The following is a 19,456-nucleotide window of genomic DNA, read 5'->3' as shown; positions in this document are numbered from 1 at the left end:
TGGCCAATTAACAGAAGTGTTAACATTCACTTGTGTCAGTTCCAAAATCTACCAGTAGATTTATCAATGGATGGTCAACACTTTCTGTTTTCAATGATTTTCTTTGTTTGTTTCACTTTTGAAATTTTGAGTATATCTGATTTGCTGTTGATAAATTGTATTATGTTTATCTGCATTTATATCAGCCATCCTGCTTTCTACATATCAGTTTCAGCATTGGCCATTGAAAAACCCATATAGGTCGACCACTAATTATTAAACCACAAAAGGCTTCTATTGCATTAAATAAATTAGGGATGCACTGATATCGAATTTATGGGGTGATACCGATAACTGTTAATTCTGACAGTTCTGATACCGATATTTACAAAAACAAAAGTAAAATTTGTTAATGCTTTAACCTGGAACTGCTATCTAATTCATTCAAATCTTCTCATTTGAAAAAATGTGTAATTTAAAAGCTTGAAATTTGGACATGATACTATTTAAGGTTTGGTGGATGTAACATTAACCATAAATGTGCCTATATTACAGATGGCTTACTTACTTACTTGACTTAGGCTCTGTTATCGTCATTACAGCGTCCATTGTCGCACTGAGGAGGCCAAGGGCAGGGTATCTCGGATTATTCTATGCCACTGATCGTGATTTAGGGCAGCTATCTGTGCAGCGGCTATTGAAAAATTTAGATCTTGGGCCACCTGGTTCTTCCACGTTATTTTCGGAGCATCTTTTGCTATTTTCCAGTCCGCTGGTCGTTCGACGTTTAAGCATTGATTCTGATGGTCTCCATGCTACAGACATGGCCAAACCACCTTAGTCGTTGCCGTTTGATATATGTTTCAATGGTGTATTATTACAGATGTATGCTGATTTGAATGAGAAATAAACAACAATACACTTGCATAAATTGGTGCTCATTCATATGAGTGATTATGGTAATGCTGATGACTTGCTAACAGATAGAGAATAATGAATTTCAAACAGCTGTGATGATGAATTAAACCAAAATGAGGCGATAAACAGCATGTAACCAACATTAAATAAAAAAACATACAATGCAAACCCTAATATCTGTATACATGATGTAATATTTATGATAGCAGTCCAGACTGCGCAGTACAGTGGTAGTTTGTATATATGTGTGGTATTATACTTATGAGCGTCTCATTCATAGACGCTTGTTACAGCGCTCATCTGTGACAGTTCCACTGTATAATTTATGAAATGTGAACACAACAATCATAATGGGAATAGGTAACATCATACAGATCAAATAGTCAAGAGTCATAACATTAGAAGTCTCAACTCGTAAAATACAACAAGAACATTCATTGTATTCACAAACTAGTGATTTTAGTTATCTCAAGTAACTCTGTGAGAATTATTTCAAGATAAATGTACGTTTTAGGTTGTGTTTGGACTTGTTTTAATCACAATGCTGTTCTATAAGTAGCTATGTGCTTTTTCGCACATTCTGTTTATGTTTCATGAAGTAATAAGCGAACTAGATAGCCCCCAAGTAACATACATATTTTTGCTGCGTTTTCGTTTATTACATCATGAAACATCAGAATATGGGAAATGACATGTCGTTAAAGCAGATGACTAAAACCAGCCCTAAAACAATGTAACAATGGGCAAAGATGTTGTAATAATACTCAAAGAGCAACATGAACTTGGCTTTCACTCACAAAGATGCGCTTTGAATGCGCACACAGTATTTAGTCTTTATGTGCTGCAAGATTCGTAGTGATATTAGCGATAAAGAGCACCGTTATACTCATGAGAGTGTTTTAGAGCTCTTTGGTATGAGCAGCCGACTTCACATTTACATTTAGGCTATACTTTCCTAAAACAAGATCTAGTTACTTTGAAGCATCCAGTACATGCAAACTATATATTTATCTCAATAAATTGCAGCCTTCGGATCTTAATAATCACACTAGGACATAACGTGCTTTTACTCTTTTTACTTACTTTTTTTTACCTATCGGCTGATTAATCGGTTATCTGTTTATTCCTCCACCTTAGTTATTGTATCATCAAAATCCACTATCGATCGGTATTGAGACATCCCTAGTCGGTATAGGAACATCCCTAGTATTAAGCTGTAAACATTTTCTAGAACAGTAGTTCTCAACCAGGTGGCCGGGGCCCAGTAGGGGGCCTCAGCACACATCCAAGGTGGACGCAAGATACCTTAAAATTAATTTTAAATAATAAATATTTAAATAATCTAATTTAATTAAAATGCTAAAAATTCTTTAAATTAAGATTACATTTATGAAAATTCTATAATAAAAATATGATCATGATTAATTGTTTTGATCAGACACATCTAGTTTCAGAGGAGGAGGCTTTCAAATATTGTCTTGGAAAGTAGGGGGCCCTGGGGTCAGATAGATTGAGAACCACTGTCCTAGATAACATCTAATTTCCAGGTTGTGTTTTCTGGAGTTTATTTTTTAACAGAAAATGCTTTTGGAAAGATGGTTAGTCAATGTTTCGTCAGCTGAATGATCAACACCAATTTAAAGAACAGTCCAAACCTATTGCAAAGACTGTAAGTTTATTCCTCACAGCCTCGTTTTCATTCCTGTCATGAATTGAATATGCCACTACTCTGAATAAGGTATATAAATCACCCTTTTTCTGCCTTATTTACTGTAAGTCGGGTCAGTGGAATTTGCGCACATATTTACAGTTGAAGTCAGAAGTTTAAATACACTTAGTTTGAAGTCATTAAACCTACATTTTTTTAACCACTTTTAGATTTAATATTAGCAAACTAAGTTTTGGTAAGTCATTTAGGACATCTACTTTGTGCATGACACGAGTAATTTTTCCAATAATTGTTTATAGACAGATTGTTTCACATTTAATTGACTATTTCACAATTCCAGTGGGTCAGAAGTTTACATACACTAAGTTAACTGTGCCTTTAAGCAGCTTGGAAAATTCCAGAAAATTCTGTAAAGTCTTTAGACAATTAGCAAATTCTCTTCTGATAGGAGGTGTACAGAATTAGAGGTGTACCTGTGGATGTATTTTAAAGCCTACATTCAAACTCAGTGTCTCTTTGCTTGACATTATGGGAAAATCAAAAGAAATCAGCCAAGACCTCAGAAAAAATTGTGGACCTGCACAAGTCTTGTTCATCTTTGCAAGCAATTTCCAAATGACTGAAGGTACCACGTTCATCTGTACAAACAATAGTACACAAGTATGAACACCATGAGACCACGCAGCCATCATACCACTCAGGAAGGAGATGCATTCTGTCTCCTAGAGATGAACGTAATTTGGTGTTAAAAGTGCAAATCAATCCCAGAAAAGCAGTAAAGGTCCTTGTGAAAATGCTGGAGGAAACAGGTAGACAAGTATCTATATCCACAGTAAAACGAGTCCTATATCAACATAACCTGAAAGGCTGCTCAGCAAGGAAGAAGCCACTGCTCCAAAACTGCCATAAAAAGCCATATTACAGTTTGCAAGTGCACATGGGGACAACAGATCTTATTTTCTGGACAAATGTCATCTAGTCCAATGAAACAAAAATGGAACTGTTTGGCCATAATGACCATCGTTATGTTTGGAGGAAAAAGGGTGAGGCTTGCAAGCCGAAGAACACCATCCTAACTGTGAAGCATGAGGGTGTCAGCATCATGTTGTGAGGGTGCTTTGCTGCAGGAAGGACTGGTGCACTTCACAAAATAGATGGCAACATGAGGAAGGAAAATGATGTGGATAAATTGAAGCAAAATCTCAAGACATCAGCCAGGAAGTTAAAGCACGGTCGCAAATGGGTCTTCCAAATGGACAGTGAACCCAAACATATCTCCAAAGATGTGGCAAAAATGGCTTAAGGACAACAACATCAAGGTATTGAAGTGGCCATCACAAGCCCTGACCTCAATCCGATAGAACATTTGAGGGCAGAACTGAAAAAGCATGTGCCAGCAAGGAGGCCTACAAACCTAACTCAGTTACACCAGTTCTGTCTGGAGGAATGGGCCAAAATTACAGAAACCTATTGTAAGAAGCTTGTGGAAGACTTCCCAAAAAGTTTGACCCAAGTTAAAAATGTAAAGGCAATGCTCCCAAATACTGACACAGTGTATGTAAACTTCTGACCCACTGGGAATGTGATGAAAGAAATAAAAGCTGAAATAAATCATTCTCTCTACTATTATTCTGACATTTCACATTCTTAAAATAAAGTAGTGATCCTAACTGACCTGAGACAGGGAATGTTTCTACAATTAAATGTCAGGAATTGTGAAAAACTAATATGAAATGTATTTGGCTAAGGTGTATGCAAACTTCTGACTTCAACTGTATCTCTCAGTGATGGGAACAGGCTGTATAGTTACAGGTTCCTCAGATACCCGAATTTGCATCCCATAATAATCAAAGAATCACAATTAATATCTGGGTCATGGTGAAAATATAATAATAATGTGACGAATCTCGCCGTTTTCTGACAACATGCCGACTGATTTATTTAAATGTAGCTCTGACTGTAGTCAAATGTAAACTCAGCAACTAAATCGGTACATGGAAATTAATGGCAATCCTACTATATCCAGTAAAAGTAGAGTAAAGTCTTCGTTATCAATCTCACATTACCAGCTGGAAAACAAAATCCTCAAAAATATTTGTTCATCGGATTAACAACATCTTTGATTCCTTATGCATTGTCATTCATGGTCACTCTCAGTTAACTACTAAAGAGAAATAATCCAACACCCTTTAAACAGTTTCATATCTTAACATAATATATATACATAAATATAATTTCTGTAGATTAGACCTACCGTTGCTGATGCTGAGCTGAGCGTATCGTGTGCCGAGGTGCCCGAGAGCGCGCACACAGACACACGAGTGCGCGTATGAGAGAGTGGGTGTGGCCTATATGCAACAAATGTGTTCATATTTCCATGGATTCATTGCCAGTTCCCATCCACTTTCAATATACAAAAAATATATATAAATAAGATAGTAGTTTTATTGACACTTTACAATAAGGTTCCATTTGTTAACATTAGTTAGCAACATTAGTTATCATGAGCTACAATGAACAATACTTAAGCATTTATTCATCTTAATGTTAATTTAAAATCAAAAGTTGTATATGCTAACATTAGTTAATATGCTATGCACTAACATAAACTAACAATGAACAACTGTATTTTTATTAACTAACATTAACCAAGATTAATAATAATAATAATATATATATATATTGTTCATGGTTAGTTCATGGTAATAATCATACTAATGTTAACGAATGGAACCTTATTGTAAAGTGTTTCCATAGTTTGCAACATTATAACATAAACATTTTTTATAATGTGTTCACAAAGCCTTGACATCAGGAAATAACACTTGCCATGACCCAGTCCAAGACTGATAATTTTACCATGAACTACAAATAATCAAATTGAAGTTGCAAGCAAATAAACACTGACCAATTAATATCTTTCTAATGAGGTGAGTCCAACTGTGGAACTACATCTCTCCACAGGCCTCATGCTGTATGCGTTCTTAATTTTAGAGGAGCCACCGATCTCAGTTCAATTTGCTGGCAAATATCCTGGGGTTTGAGAGCTATTTGATCAATAATGCAAAAAAGAAAAAAACAGTGAGCAGATGGACTCTTGGTTAAGATGAATGAACCAATCCAAACCCTCTTGGCAAGACTGACTCTGTTGTCCCAGTTTATATAGACATCAATATTGAATGTGATATCTATTCTTTCTGTCTTTATCTACAGTATCACCTAAACATATCCATCACTTTCCTCCAGTCTACACACATTGAGCACTTTATTGGGAACAACTGTACACCTACTTATTCCTGTGATTATCTAATCAGCCAATCGTGTGGCAGCAGTGCAATGCATAAAATCATGCAGATATGGGTCAGGAGCTTCAGTTAATGTTCACATCAACCATCAGAATGGGGAAAAATGTGCTCTCAGTGATTTTGACCATGGCATGATTGTTGGTGCCTTATGGGCTGGTTTGAGTATTTTTGTAACTGTTGATCTCCTGGGATTTTCACACAAAAAAGTCTCTAGAATTCACTCACAATGGTGCCAAAAACATAAAACATCCAGTAAGCGGTAGTGCTGTGGACAGAAATGTCTTGTTGATGAGAGAGGTCAACAGAGAATGGCCAGACAGGTTTGAGCTGACAGAAAGGCTACGGTAACTCAGATAACCACTCTGTACAATTGTAGTGAGTAGAATAGCATTTCAGAATGCACAACATGTCGAACCTTGAGGCGGATGGGCTACAGCAGCAGAAGACCACGTCGTTCTTAATAAAGTGCTCAGTGAGTCTATATCCATCGCTGCTTATTGAGTGCCACCATGATATATCAACATGGTTCATGTAAAATTGTTTTACATAAATGTTCAACATGAACAACAATGATTCTACTGTTCTGAGCTACACTAGGTGTTGAGATGGTCAAGAATGACAAAGCTGGGACGGACTGTTTAGCAGTTTATGTACAGCTGATCACAGCAGGACAGCTGCCAGGCAAGACTGCCCAAATCTGACCCATTAACAGAACTCTATTAGCATTCCCATAAAGGCACAGTTTGCCCAGCTCTCAACCACTTTCTTGACAATGAGCCAGGGCAGAACTGGGTTTACAGTATCTGGGTGAGGATGATGTCAAATCTAAAGAGCGATTACAACAAACAAAGAAGAAGAACATACTTATGGTCAAAGGAGATTAATGTGTTTAGCTACTACAAAAGGGGTTGCATTTGTTAAATCACATCTAAATTGATGCCATTACAAGATTATAAATAGACACTTCCCAAATCCTTAGCAACTGTTCAAAGCAGCAGTCTGGCTGACACACCCTTGTGCTAGACAGTCTGTGTCCATCTCTTGAATTATCCCAGTAATTTCATACTTTCATTACAGTCCCATGATAACAGCTGGCTCATCTTACAAAATGGTGGTGCATTAATACTGCCGGGTTATAGCATGTTCTCTTCATATTCAAGAGATACAAAAGGATAGATGGTAAGTTTGCTTGGAAAATGACATTTTTTATATCTTGGACTCTTTCCTAAGACCTTTAGTTCAGAGGCGTGGGCTCAGGTTTCACTATGGTGCATCTGGTGCAAGATCCATCCCTGCAATCAATGCCACCGTCAGGCAGACTGGAGTCGCCTGACCAGCATGCTGATGCTCAGTGGTCATGTGCAGACTGCAGGCGTATAAAGGACCTGAATCAATAACCCTTCCTGAATTATTAATCAACACAAAACAAAAAACAAAAACACACAGAACCCTCATAAAAGCCATTTCCTATGGACAACAGCTTCATAGGTGGATAGATTTGTACTCTATGCTGATATCTTAGACAAGAGGTTTGCATTTTTTCTCATGCTTAGTGTATGTTAAGGTGAGACAATCACAAATCAACACTTCACCTAACAGCTCAAGTTTCAGGCTTGTATGTGAAAATGGGTTCTATGTTCAGTGTTGTAGTTCTTGGCAAAATTGGCAGCTAGGCCCATTCAATCCACATTGGCTATCAAATATCAACAAACTCATGCACGTAAATCCAAACTGCATATTTGGAAGCTTTTACTTGTAAACTTGCTAAACATATGAGAGATTATAGCAGAGAGCTGTGGTCGCAGTCGTGTGGTATGTTGCTGAAAAATCTAAATTAATTGAACAATGTATGAGACAGCTGGGGCCATGGTGACCATTTCAGCCTCCACCCGGCTGTCTCTAGGGAAGTAAAGGGATCTGTAATGATTGTTCAAGGGCCCATCCATCTGTGTCAGTAGTAAAATCCCTGGCTGAGATTTCAGGGGAGGTGGTCACTGAGCAACGCTCATATGGGAATAGCAACACATACCAGTTGGGAAGTCTATATTACTCTATCATCCCAATATTTATTTCAGAACCAACAAGGAAATGTTTATCATTATTTATTTGTTTTACTCATGTTGTGTAGCTCACCCGAAATGCAAATTCTGTCATCATTTGAACACACTCGTAATGTTACACATCTGTATGACTTTCTTTCATCTATGGAACACAAAAATAGGCAGTATATTAGTCTCAGTCACCATTCAGTCACTTTCATTATGGTAAAAACAAATGCAATGAAAGTGAATGGTGACTGAGGCCAACATTCCTTCTAACATAACGATCCATGGATGAAAGAAAGTCATCTGGGTTTGGAACAACACAAACTTGAGTCAATTATTATAAAATGTTCCTTTTTGAGTAAACTGTCCCTTTAACATACATCTTGACCTTACTAATAACCTACTTTCTATGTTATTTTTATGACTGTGCATTCACCTGTCTCAGAAAATGTTCTTATTCTGTGCCTGACCTCTATTCATATGTCCTGGAGTTTTTTTTATTTTTTTTACTTTAGCTGTCAGAATGCAACACTAATCATGCTCAGTTCTCAGTCCAGCTCAGACGTACAATAGGTCGACCTGTCATGTTGCCAGAGGTTCCTTAAATGTGTCATCTCCAGCACTTTTCCTCTTGAGACAGAGGTCATATGGCGATTCAGCATCAGCGCTTAGGAACACAAATCGAGCTCTCCTGCTAAAACCAAGATTATATGCCCACTCTGTACTGCTTTGTGTAATTACCGATTCAATCCAATGAAAGACGATGACAAAAATACAAAAATGTATGACTGGTAATGTATTAAAAATACACAATAAGGAATCTTAGTCTATTTAAAAATGTGGGTCGATGTGTATTTTCTTCCTTCAAATAAAAGAACCTGAAAATTGCTTAAACCCTAACTAAGCCAATCCAGCATTAACTTAAAGCCACTCAGTTGTTGCACTGACATTTACAAGCAGTCAACCATGATGACACTGCACTCACGTCCTGCTCAGTATTCCAAGCACAGCTGCAGGAGTGGCATACAGCCGTACTGAGCATGCTCAGTCATCCTCCATCACCTTCCACTGCTGACTAAAGCAGTGAAAGTGATTTTGTAAAGAGCGAGCAGCAGTTACTGAAACCTCTTAGGCACCAAGGTGAAATGAAGGCAGCCACTCGGTCTGCTGGGAGAAGAGCGAGGCAGCTCCCCTTCTTTCATTAATTATGGATTTTCTTCACACTTCTCCCTTTTACTTTCTATCTCAAATGCACTGAAAACCAAAAAAGCAAGACAGTCTGCAGATATGAGGCATGTCCTTATGACAGTATGCATCTTGGTGACAGAATTAGAATATGGACTAACACAGCTTCACAGCCACATCTCCCTTCTGACATGTTTAATAAAAGGCATATTCATTATGTTTAACAATATGAACATTATGCTCTGATTTACCTGTGGTCATAATGAAAATGTCACTAATTGCTGTTCCTAAACAAAAACTTGTGACCTAATATTCTATAGCATGACAAATCCGTCAGGTGAGGTCACTATTGATAGAAGTCTGTTTTATTGCCAAGCATCAAATAAGACTAAACAACAACTAGCAGAAAAAAATCTCTGCTTATCAATACCTTAAAAAGACATCATTCTCAATCATAGAAACCTTCATGTTTTCACAGATAAAAACAAAGGGATGGATTCTTATTTTGAGGATTCTATGAGCTGAAAAAAAGCAGAAGTCTTGCCTGTAAGGCAATATGAGATGTAATAATAGCAGACAGAAATAGTTTACAGTGGGGCCAGTCCACTTCTGCACTAGGTCATGCTCTAATTGTGAAGGAATGAAATGAGTTGAAACCAACAATTTCACTGAAACTTCATAAGAGAGATCTCTCTTATTGAAATTCTTACTAGTAAAATGGAATTACAGATCTCTCTTATTGAAATTCTTACTAGTAAAATGGAATTACAGATCTCTCTAATTGGAATTCTTACTAGTAAAATGGAATTACAGATCTCTCTAATTGGAATTCTTACTAGTAAAATGGAATTACAGATCTCTCTAATTGGAATTCTTACTAGTAAAATGGAATTACAGATCTCTCTAATTGGAATTCTTACTAGTAAAATGGAATTACAGATCTCTCTAATTGGAATTCTTACTAGTAAAATGGAATTCTTACTAGTAAAAATGGAAATACAGATCTCTCTTATTGGAATTCTTACTAGTAAAAATGGAATTACAGATCTCTCTTATTGAAATTCTTACTAGTAAAATGGAATTACAGATCTCTCTAATTGGAATTCTTACTAGTAAAATGGAATTACAGATCTCTCTAATTGGAATTCTTACTAATAAAATGGAATTACAGATCTCTCTAATTGGAATTCTTACTAGTAAAATGGAATTATAGAGCTCTCAAATTGAAATTCTTACTAGTAAAATGGAATTACAGATCTCTCTAATTGGAATTCTTACTAGTCAAATGGAATTACAGATCTTTCTAATTGAAATTATTACTAGTAAAATGGAATTACAGATCTCTCTTTTTGGAATTCTTACTAGTAAAATGGAATTACAGATCTCTCTTATTGAAATTATTACTAGTAAAATGGAATTACAGATCTCTCTAATTGGAATTCTTACTAGTAAAATGGAATTACAGATCTCTCTAATTGAAATTCTTACTAGTAAAATGGAATTACAGATCTCTCTAATTGGAATTATTACTAGTAAAATGGAATTACAGATCTCTCTTATTGAAATTCTTACTAGTAAAATGGAATTACAGATCTCTCTAATTGGAATTCTTACTAGTAAAATGGAATTACAGATCTCTCTAATTGAAATTCTTACTAGTAAAATGGAATTACAGATCTCTCGTATTGAAATTCTTACTAGTAAAATGGAATTACAGATCTCTCTAATTGAAATTCTTACTAGTAAAAATGGAATTACAGATCTCTCTTACTGAAATTATTACTAGTAAAATGGAATTACAGATCTCTCTAATTGGAATTCTTACTAGTAAAATGGAATTACAGATCTCTCTAATTGAAATTCTTACTAGTAAAATGGAATTACAGATCTCTCTAATTGGAATTATTACTAGTAAAATGGAATTACAGATCTCTCTTATTGAAATTCTTACTAGTAAAATGGAATTACAGATCTCTCTAATTGGAATTCTTACTAGTAAAATGGAATTACAGATCTCTCTAATTGAAATTCTTACTAGTAAAATGGAATTACAGATCTCTCTAATTGAAATTCTTACTAGTAAAATGGAATTACAGATCTCTCTAATTGAAATTCTTACTAGTAAAAATGGAATTACAGATCTCTCTAATTGGAATTCTTACTAGTAAAATGGAATTACAGATCTCTCTAATTGGAATTCTTACTAGTAAAATGGAATTACAGATCTCTCTAATTGAAATTCTTACTAGTAAAATGGAATTACAGATCTCTCGTATTGAAATTCTTACTAGTAAAAATGGAATTACAGATCTCTCTAATTGGAATTCTTACTAGTAAAAATGGAATTACAGATCTCTCTTATTGAAATTCTTACTAGTAAAAATGGAATTACAGATCTCTCTAATTGGAATTCTTACTAGTAAAATGGAATTACAGATCTCTCTAATTGGAATTCTTACTAGTAAAATGGAATTACAGATCTCTCTAATTGAAATTCTTACTAGTAAAATGGAATTACAGATCTCTCTAATTGGAATTCTTACTAGTAAAATGGAATTACAGATCTCTCTAATTGGAATTCTTACTAGTAAAATGGAATTACAGATCTCTCTAATTGGAATTCTTACTAGTAAAATGGAATTACAGATCTCTCGTATTGAAATTCTTACTAGTAAAAATGGAATTACAGATCTCTCTAATTGGAATTCTTACTAGTAAAATGGAATTACAGATCTCTCTAATTGGAATTCTTACTAGTAAAATGGAATTACAGATCTCTCGTATTGAAATTCTTACTAGTAAAAATGGAATTACAGAGCTCTCTTATTGAAATTCAGATCCTATTTACTAGGAATTCTTTCTTGTAAAATTGCAGTTAGAGAGCTCTGTAATTGTAAATCTTACTTGTAAAAGAATGAAATTGTAAAGCTATCTAACTTGAATTCTTACTATTAAAAATTAAATTATGTATCTATGTTATTGGAATTCTTACCAGTAAAAATTCAGATGGAGAGCTGAACAGTAATGCTGGGAAAATACAAAAGATAATATGGCCTTCCATAATGCTGTTTAGTCCTGCCAAAGTGTGTCAGATAACTGTGGTCTGCTGCATCCTATATAGCATTCTGAATCATACAAAATCTATTCAGCAGCGATTTTAGAGGCATGTATGTGTAATTTTCTCATTTGCATTATTCCTTTGGTGAATCAGGCGCTGAATCAGTGCAGACAGTGCGAGCAAAATAACCAGTGCTTTCTTCAAAATGAATGACCCAGTCAAATATGTGGAAAATATTTGACAAACATTAGATAAACAGCATTGTTTATGCTCTGATTCCTGTTCCGCATGTGTACAAGCTTTTTCAGTACCGCTCAGAAAAAAATACAGCATAGTTATGTGTTCAGTCTCGTTAATTTCCTATGTTGGATTTGTTGTAGCACTGATTAACCTCTAATGACAATGTTAAAACATCATTTGAGCCACACATTTTCCTTGGTTCCCAAATGCTGTTTGATCCCAATTTTTTGAGGCTATCATCTTTAGAGATCAGTTGAATGGCACTTTGCAAGCTCTCTACAAAGTCTGCCTTTGAGAGTGAGAGCAGCCTCTCTGGCTTCAAAGGGTTTTTGTCCTTCAGTGGTGATGGAGTGTTATATTACTTTATCTTTTCACCTCTTGCCCTTATTCAGCGTGCTAATTGCATCCTTCACTTGAGTGCACCCAGCAGAATGACATTTCTTTTCATAGAGCTTGGGGAAATCATTAAAACAATGGCTTATCTTAACAATAACTTTATAATCTGTCTGTTCATTGAATTTATTATAAACACAAAAACCTAACTTTGAGATGAATTTGTCATCTTGAAATTGCAGCTGCACCAGGCCCTGAACAAGACATTTAGCAATATTTTATATTTTATAAGGTGATGTGTGTAATTTTTCAATGTTAAAATATTCTATTAACAATAATAAGTAAACCATTTGTACGATCATTCCCCCCAAAATTGTAATCAATCTTTTATGCTTTTAAAACTTTTTTTTTTGCATCCGGAACATGGCCAGGTCAAAGAGAGGGTTAGCGGGCATTGGCCCTCTAGATTTTCATTGTGGCTCCTTAGTCAGACAGTGAAAGAACCAAGGGGGATCCACTTTGTCACATGAAGAGAGAACCTATTGCCCAACCTAAAGGTTAAAATGCATCACATCTTAGTACCGGCCCTCATCCGGACCAGGCCAAAATAGCAACACTGGCTCAACCAATGACATTAGTTTGGGGTGCAACTATCTGTTTGTCCAATGGTAGAAGTGGAAAATGTCCATTATTTTTGCAATACTTTTGGTGGAGCTAGTGGTGCAGAAATTACGCACTTCACAATTAAATGTGTTTTTTATGATTGGTGACTTGAGATGCAAGTGGATAATAGATGGCCACAATCTTTAGCTGGCTGACTACTGCACTGCTCACCCTGTGCCATGTAAACCTCAGTGTGATACTCACAGGGTTAAAGCATCCCACCAGCAAGAACTCTGATTGATCTAATTTATAACATCCATAAGCCCATCACAGATGCACAATTACACAAAATGTTGAAGAAGGAGGAAAATAGGAGAGAACTTGGAAGACTAAGGATATTAGCTAGTGGTAAAGAATAATAAAGGAGAAGGGACTTATGAATAATTTGGGACTGATGATTAATTAATGCAGAGGTAGATAGGGAGTCAGCAGTCACATATGAGGGAGGCTAACAGGGGATTTAGATGATAGCCACGAGTTAAAACAACACCAAATAACTGTGAGAGAAAGAAAGATTATAAAAATATGTGATAAGGCATGGAGGGATGTCCAGCACATGCTGGAGTGATAGAGTGACCATGTGCCAAATAAGAGCATGTGCGTGCGTGTATGTGAGCACTGTTATGCCACACTGCAGAGGAAGTAAATTTAGATTTAATGCTTTATCCCCTATAGCTTCAATTCTGCTGATGGTTGCAGTGTGCAGCATAGCATGTTGAGCTACAGTATGCTGCTCAGAAATTGTAACACTTTAGATTCAGACAGAACAGAAAAGTCTGAATACCAATTCAAAGTAAAATTTCATGGTGTTATGTGCTTCATAATGTTTAGTCAATAATTGTAAGGCTTTTCTGAGGTAACCACATAAACGTATTCTATAAATATTTGAACATAACTATAACTCAAGCACTACTTTAATACCCTACCATGACTCAACATATAAAACTAGTACTTTCGTTTTCATTTACTCACCCTCATGCCATCCCAGATGTGTATGAATTTCTTTCTTCTGCAGAACATAAGATTTTTAGGAATATAATATAATATAAGATATAAGAATATCTCATCCCTGTAGGTCCATACAATGCAAGTGAATGGTAACCAGACCTTTAAAGCTACAAAAGGCATATACAGTGAACATAATATGTATCCATTAGACTCCAGTGGTTAAATCCATGTCTTCAGAAGTGATATGATAAGTGTGGGTGAGAAACAGATCAATATTTAAGTCCTTTTTTATAATAAATGTCCACTTTCACTTTCAAAATGTGAAAGACTGTGAAAGTGAAAGTGGAGATGTATTATAAAAAGGACTTAAATATTGATCTGTAGATGTTTTACTATCAATTTCCACTTTCACTTTCACTTTTGCATTCTTCTATTGTTTTTGGCGATTCGCACTCTTTGTACATATCACCACCTACTGGGCAGGGAGTAGAATTTATAGTAAAAAAAAGGGACATACATATTAATCTGATTCTCACCCACACCTATCATATCACGTTTGAAGACATGGATTTAACACAAAAGACTTATGGATTACTTGTATGCTGCCTTTATTTGCATTTTGGAGTTTAAAAGGTCTGGATATCATTTACTTGCATTGTATGGACCTGCAAAGCTGAAATATTTTTCTAAAAATCTTAATTTGTGTTCTGAAGAAGAAAGAAAGTCATCCACATATGGGATGGCATGAGAGTGAGAAAATGATGAGAGAATTTTAATTTTTGGGTGAACTATTCCTATCTACTAATTTATTAAATGTATAAATCTAACATTTTGTATGGTTAGACCATCAAGTTGTCACAAATTGTTCGCTGTTTTATACTGAATGTTTCTTTCTTTTATTATTATGGATAGCCTACAATATAAGAGACTGAGAGACTGTAGTTGTAGAGACTGATGTAGACCTAAACTAAAGTTCATTATAATACAACATCCTTGAAAGACAGAAAAAATGGGGCGAAACCAGTCAAACACTCAAAAGATAATGTACTCTGCAGCACAATTTACCACAAATAAACATCAATACCTCATTGTCATTGTAACGTGATCCACATTGAAGTGAAATTGTGGATTGAAGAGTGAGATCACTGTACATGTGCATTTACACAATGCAGTCATTTTATTGGCTTTAAACAAACAGGCGGGTGTGGCATGGCAGAATCACAGGAAGCCTTAAATCAATAAAATCTAAACTGTCTGATGAAGAACTGTTGTTTCACACTCACCTTCTCACCTTCACTTAATCTATCAGCTGTCAAATGTCGGTTCACGCAAGCAGTTTCCTGCTGTCATAAAACTGTAATTCTGACAGAGTGAAGAGATCATATTGTGATCTGAATCTGTGAATCAAAGTGTTCAGTAGGCCTATTGTAAGTTATTTAAAACTATTTGCCTGAGCCTGCAGCATATTGAAAGGAATACAATTGCATTTCACAGCATTTCATCCGTAGGTCCATATAATGCAAGTAAATGTTGGCCAGGCCTTTGAAGTTCTATAAAGCATATAAAGTCAGCAAAAAAATCCATCAGACTCCAGTTGTTTAATCAATGTCTTCTGAAGCGAACCAATTGGTTTTGGGTGAGAACAGATAAAAATAAAACAATAAAACCTTTTTCACTATAAATCTTGAAAGCAGTATCCTTGGTTGCTGATCTCAAGTTCGATCACACTTCCTATAGCGCCATCTAGTGCTCTGCACATGTGTCAAACACTAGGAAGTGTAATCAAGCTTGAAATCATGATCGCCATGGAGACTGCTTTCAAGATTTATAGTGAAAAATGTGTTTTATTTGTATCTGTTCTCACCCAAAACCAATTGGATTGCTTCAGAAGACATTGATTAAACAACTGGAGTTGTATGGATTCATTTTTATGCTGACTTTATCTCCTTTTTGGAGCTTCAAAGTTCTGGCCACCATTCACTTGCTTTGTATGGACCTACAGAGCTGAAATATTCTTCTAAAAATCTTTGTTTTTTGTTCTGAAGAAGAAAGAAAGTCATACATATTTGGGATGGCATGAGGGTGAATAAATGATGAGAGAAATCTCACTTGGAGGTGAACCATCATTTTAATGCTTATGATTTTGCCAAAAGGTCATATAGACATACACTCACTGAGCACTTTATTAGGAACACTATGGTCCTAAAAAAGTACCTGAAGTGGTCTTCTGATGTTGTAGCCCATCCGTCTCAAGGTTCGACATGTTGTGCATTCTGAGATGCTGTTTTTTTGTTTTTGGCACCATTCGGGGGTAAATTCTAGAGACTGTTGTGCATTAAAATCCCAAGAGGTCAGAAGTTACAGAAATACTCAAGCCAGCCCATCTGGCACCAAAAATCATACCACAGTCAAAATCCCTGAGATCAAATTTTCCCCCATTCTTATGGTTAGTGTGAACATTAACTGATGCATCTGACCTGTATCTGCATGATTTTATGTATTTCATTGCTGCCACATGATTGGCTGATTAGATAATTACATGAATAAGTAGGTGCACAGGTGTTCCTAATAAAGTGCTTGTGAGTGTAAAGACATTAAGCTTACTGGAACTTTAATAACTGACCTTTAACCTCTGAAGAGAACTGGGCAGAGTGTTTTGTTTCGAAGAACTGTAGTTCCCTGTTCAAGTCACAGATGGTCAGATCAATCTCCCATGACAGGATACCTGTAAGACACACCTTTACTAAAAGAATTGCACATCACAATATATAGACTGAAGGAGTCCCAACTATTCACCCACACATCTTATCAAGTGGCTTGTTTTGCGCGTTGTCACGGAGACATAGCGCGTGTGGAGGCCTCACGCTATTTTCTGCAGCATCCACGCTCAACTCACCACACACTCAGAGTGAACCACATTATAGCGACCACGAGGTGGTTACCCCATGTGACTCTACCCTGCCTAGCAATCGGGCCTATTTTAGGTTATCACCAAAATGTCTCATGTGCCACTCGAGCAGATAAAATCTTGAATAGGTGTTATGGCCCTATCACTGGTACCTACAGGTCCTTGCCTTTACCTCATCTTGACTCGGCAGATCATAACGCCATCCTATTGGCTCCTTTATACACTCCTATTATAAAGCAAGAGGAGAGGGAGGTAAAAACTGTTCAAAACTGGACCTCCTCTAGTATTGTAGCCTTACAGGTGTGTTTTGAGTATACAGAATGGTATCTGTTTTTAAGCGCATGTACAGACTTAAATTAACAAGTATCTACCATATCTGCATACATTATCTTCTGTGTTGATTCTGTTATACCCACCAAAAAGAGAATTGTGTTACCTTATAATAAACCCTGGGTGACAAAGGAATTAAAGGGTATCCTGAACATGAAAAAGGGTATTCCTTTCAGGGACTAGAGAAGAGAAAAGGCAGATAAATAGGGAAGTGAAAAAAGCCATCAAAGATGCTAAATTTAATTATAAGAATAAGATTGAAGGAACGTAAGCCCAGGGTAATCTCAGGAACGCAAGGCATTAAGGGCATGACAGCTGTGAATATGCATCATGTCAATGATAAAGCATCATGTGGTCATGAAATACAGTAACAGCATGTCCTAACAGCATGTCCAATAAAAGTATGTCCTGACCAAATTAATTAATAAATACATTTTTTGCTCATTTTGAGACACTTGACCGGGTATCAGACATGGAAGATTTGAGACATTCTCTGAACTTTGACACTGATTTGAAATTGCATCCGGCAAATGTATTTTGTGACCTTGAGGCACTGGGCAGAACAGCTCAGTGTGGTTTTCCACTCACTTTTCCAGTCTTCACTGGACCAAAGCTTAGTTCCATAGCTGTGGAAAAGTTGTTCAATCTTTGCTATTCCTAAGAGAGATAAGCCTGGCTCTTTTAATGACTACCGACCAATTGCTCTAACCTCACTTGATATGAAAGTGTTAGAGACAGGTTAAAGCCCATATTATGTCACTAACTAGTACTGCTCTGGATCCGTTGCAGTTTGCATATCATAGACATAGATGATGCAAAACAGTTTTTGATGATGCACCAGCATTTGGATAATGGTGGGGTCTTTGCTAGACTTCTTTTTGAAGATTTGTCATCAGCATTTATAAACACCTGTTATTTTAGGGAAAAAAACTAATTAGTGAGTTTAATCTTAATCAAGGACTTGATTTATGGATATTCGTTTTTTTCAGGTCAGGGCAAACTGAGTTTTATCAGATATACACTTCAACAGGTTCACCCAAAATATATGCACTCTCACCAATTTTGTTTATTCTATACACAAATGACGGTCAAATTCAGACACAGAACTGTCTGTCTGTCTGTCTGTCTGTCTGTCTGTCTGTCTGTCTGTCTATCTATCTATCTACAGTAGTATAATCATCGTAAAAGAAGTATCATCTGCGCCTAATGTTTCTGTATCTTTTAGCAGTTCTGCACTATATGGTCCGTGTGTGACTTCTGATCTGCCCTGTTTATGCCACTTGGTACGGGGCCGTTCATACCGGAAGCGTTTTTGCGTCTGTCTGCGCTATTCTTCCATATGTTTTCTATAAACATGTGCTAGGTGGAAGTTTTGACCCTTGTCCCTTGTTTTCTCAGCGCGTTTTTTAGACGCCGTGTCAGTTGAAATTGAACGTTAACGTTCTGTTCTATTCGTCGCGCTGCATCTCGCTTTTTTAGCGCATCAACGCGTTCGGTCTGAACAGCCCCTATGCAACATAAACTTCGGCGACTCACCCCGTTTAATGTGTTCTTTCACTGAATCAAGCTGAAGATCCGTTGAAAGTTTCCCGATCACAATGAGCATATAGTATCGAGTCTGGCAGAAAGGCGGACCGACGCACCGCTGCTGTCCAGGGTGCTGAACAAACTCGCGCTTCTCCTGAGGACCAATCTCACCGTCTCCTAGCGGCATTTCCATGGTAACCGTATCGGGAGCTGAGGGACTTCTTGCATTTCCATGACAACTGCAGCCACGAGCTCTCTCCATGGGGCGGGATTAGAGGAAAAGACGTTTTATTACACAACAAATGCTTAAATTAGACCTACATTTCATCATGACAACTTTGGTATCAC

The 19,456-nt window shown here is 36.5% G+C and overlaps 1 protein-coding gene across 1 annotated transcript in view; it reads right to left on the bottom strand.

Moving 5' to 3' along the window:
* LOC127652760 (microtubule-associated protein 1B-like) overlaps nt 1–19,187 on the bottom strand; it is a 46,185-nt gene extending 26,998 nt beyond the window's left edge. Inside the window, 2 exon segments of the mRNA XM_052139117.1 lie at nt 16,967–17,068; nt 19,118–19,187. Coding sequence (XP_051995077.1) covers nt 16,967–17,068; nt 19,118–19,187 — 172 coding nt within the window.
* Nucleotides 19,188–19,456: the final 269 nt, after the last annotated feature.

This window comes from Xyrauchen texanus, chromosome 2 (genome assembly GCF_025860055.1).
Source record: "Xyrauchen texanus isolate HMW12.3.18 chromosome 2, RBS_HiC_50CHRs, whole genome shotgun sequence".
Lineage (NCBI taxonomy): Eukaryota > Metazoa > Chordata > Actinopteri > Cypriniformes > Catostomidae > Xyrauchen > Xyrauchen texanus.
This window is presented reverse-complemented; position numbering and strand designations above follow the sequence as displayed.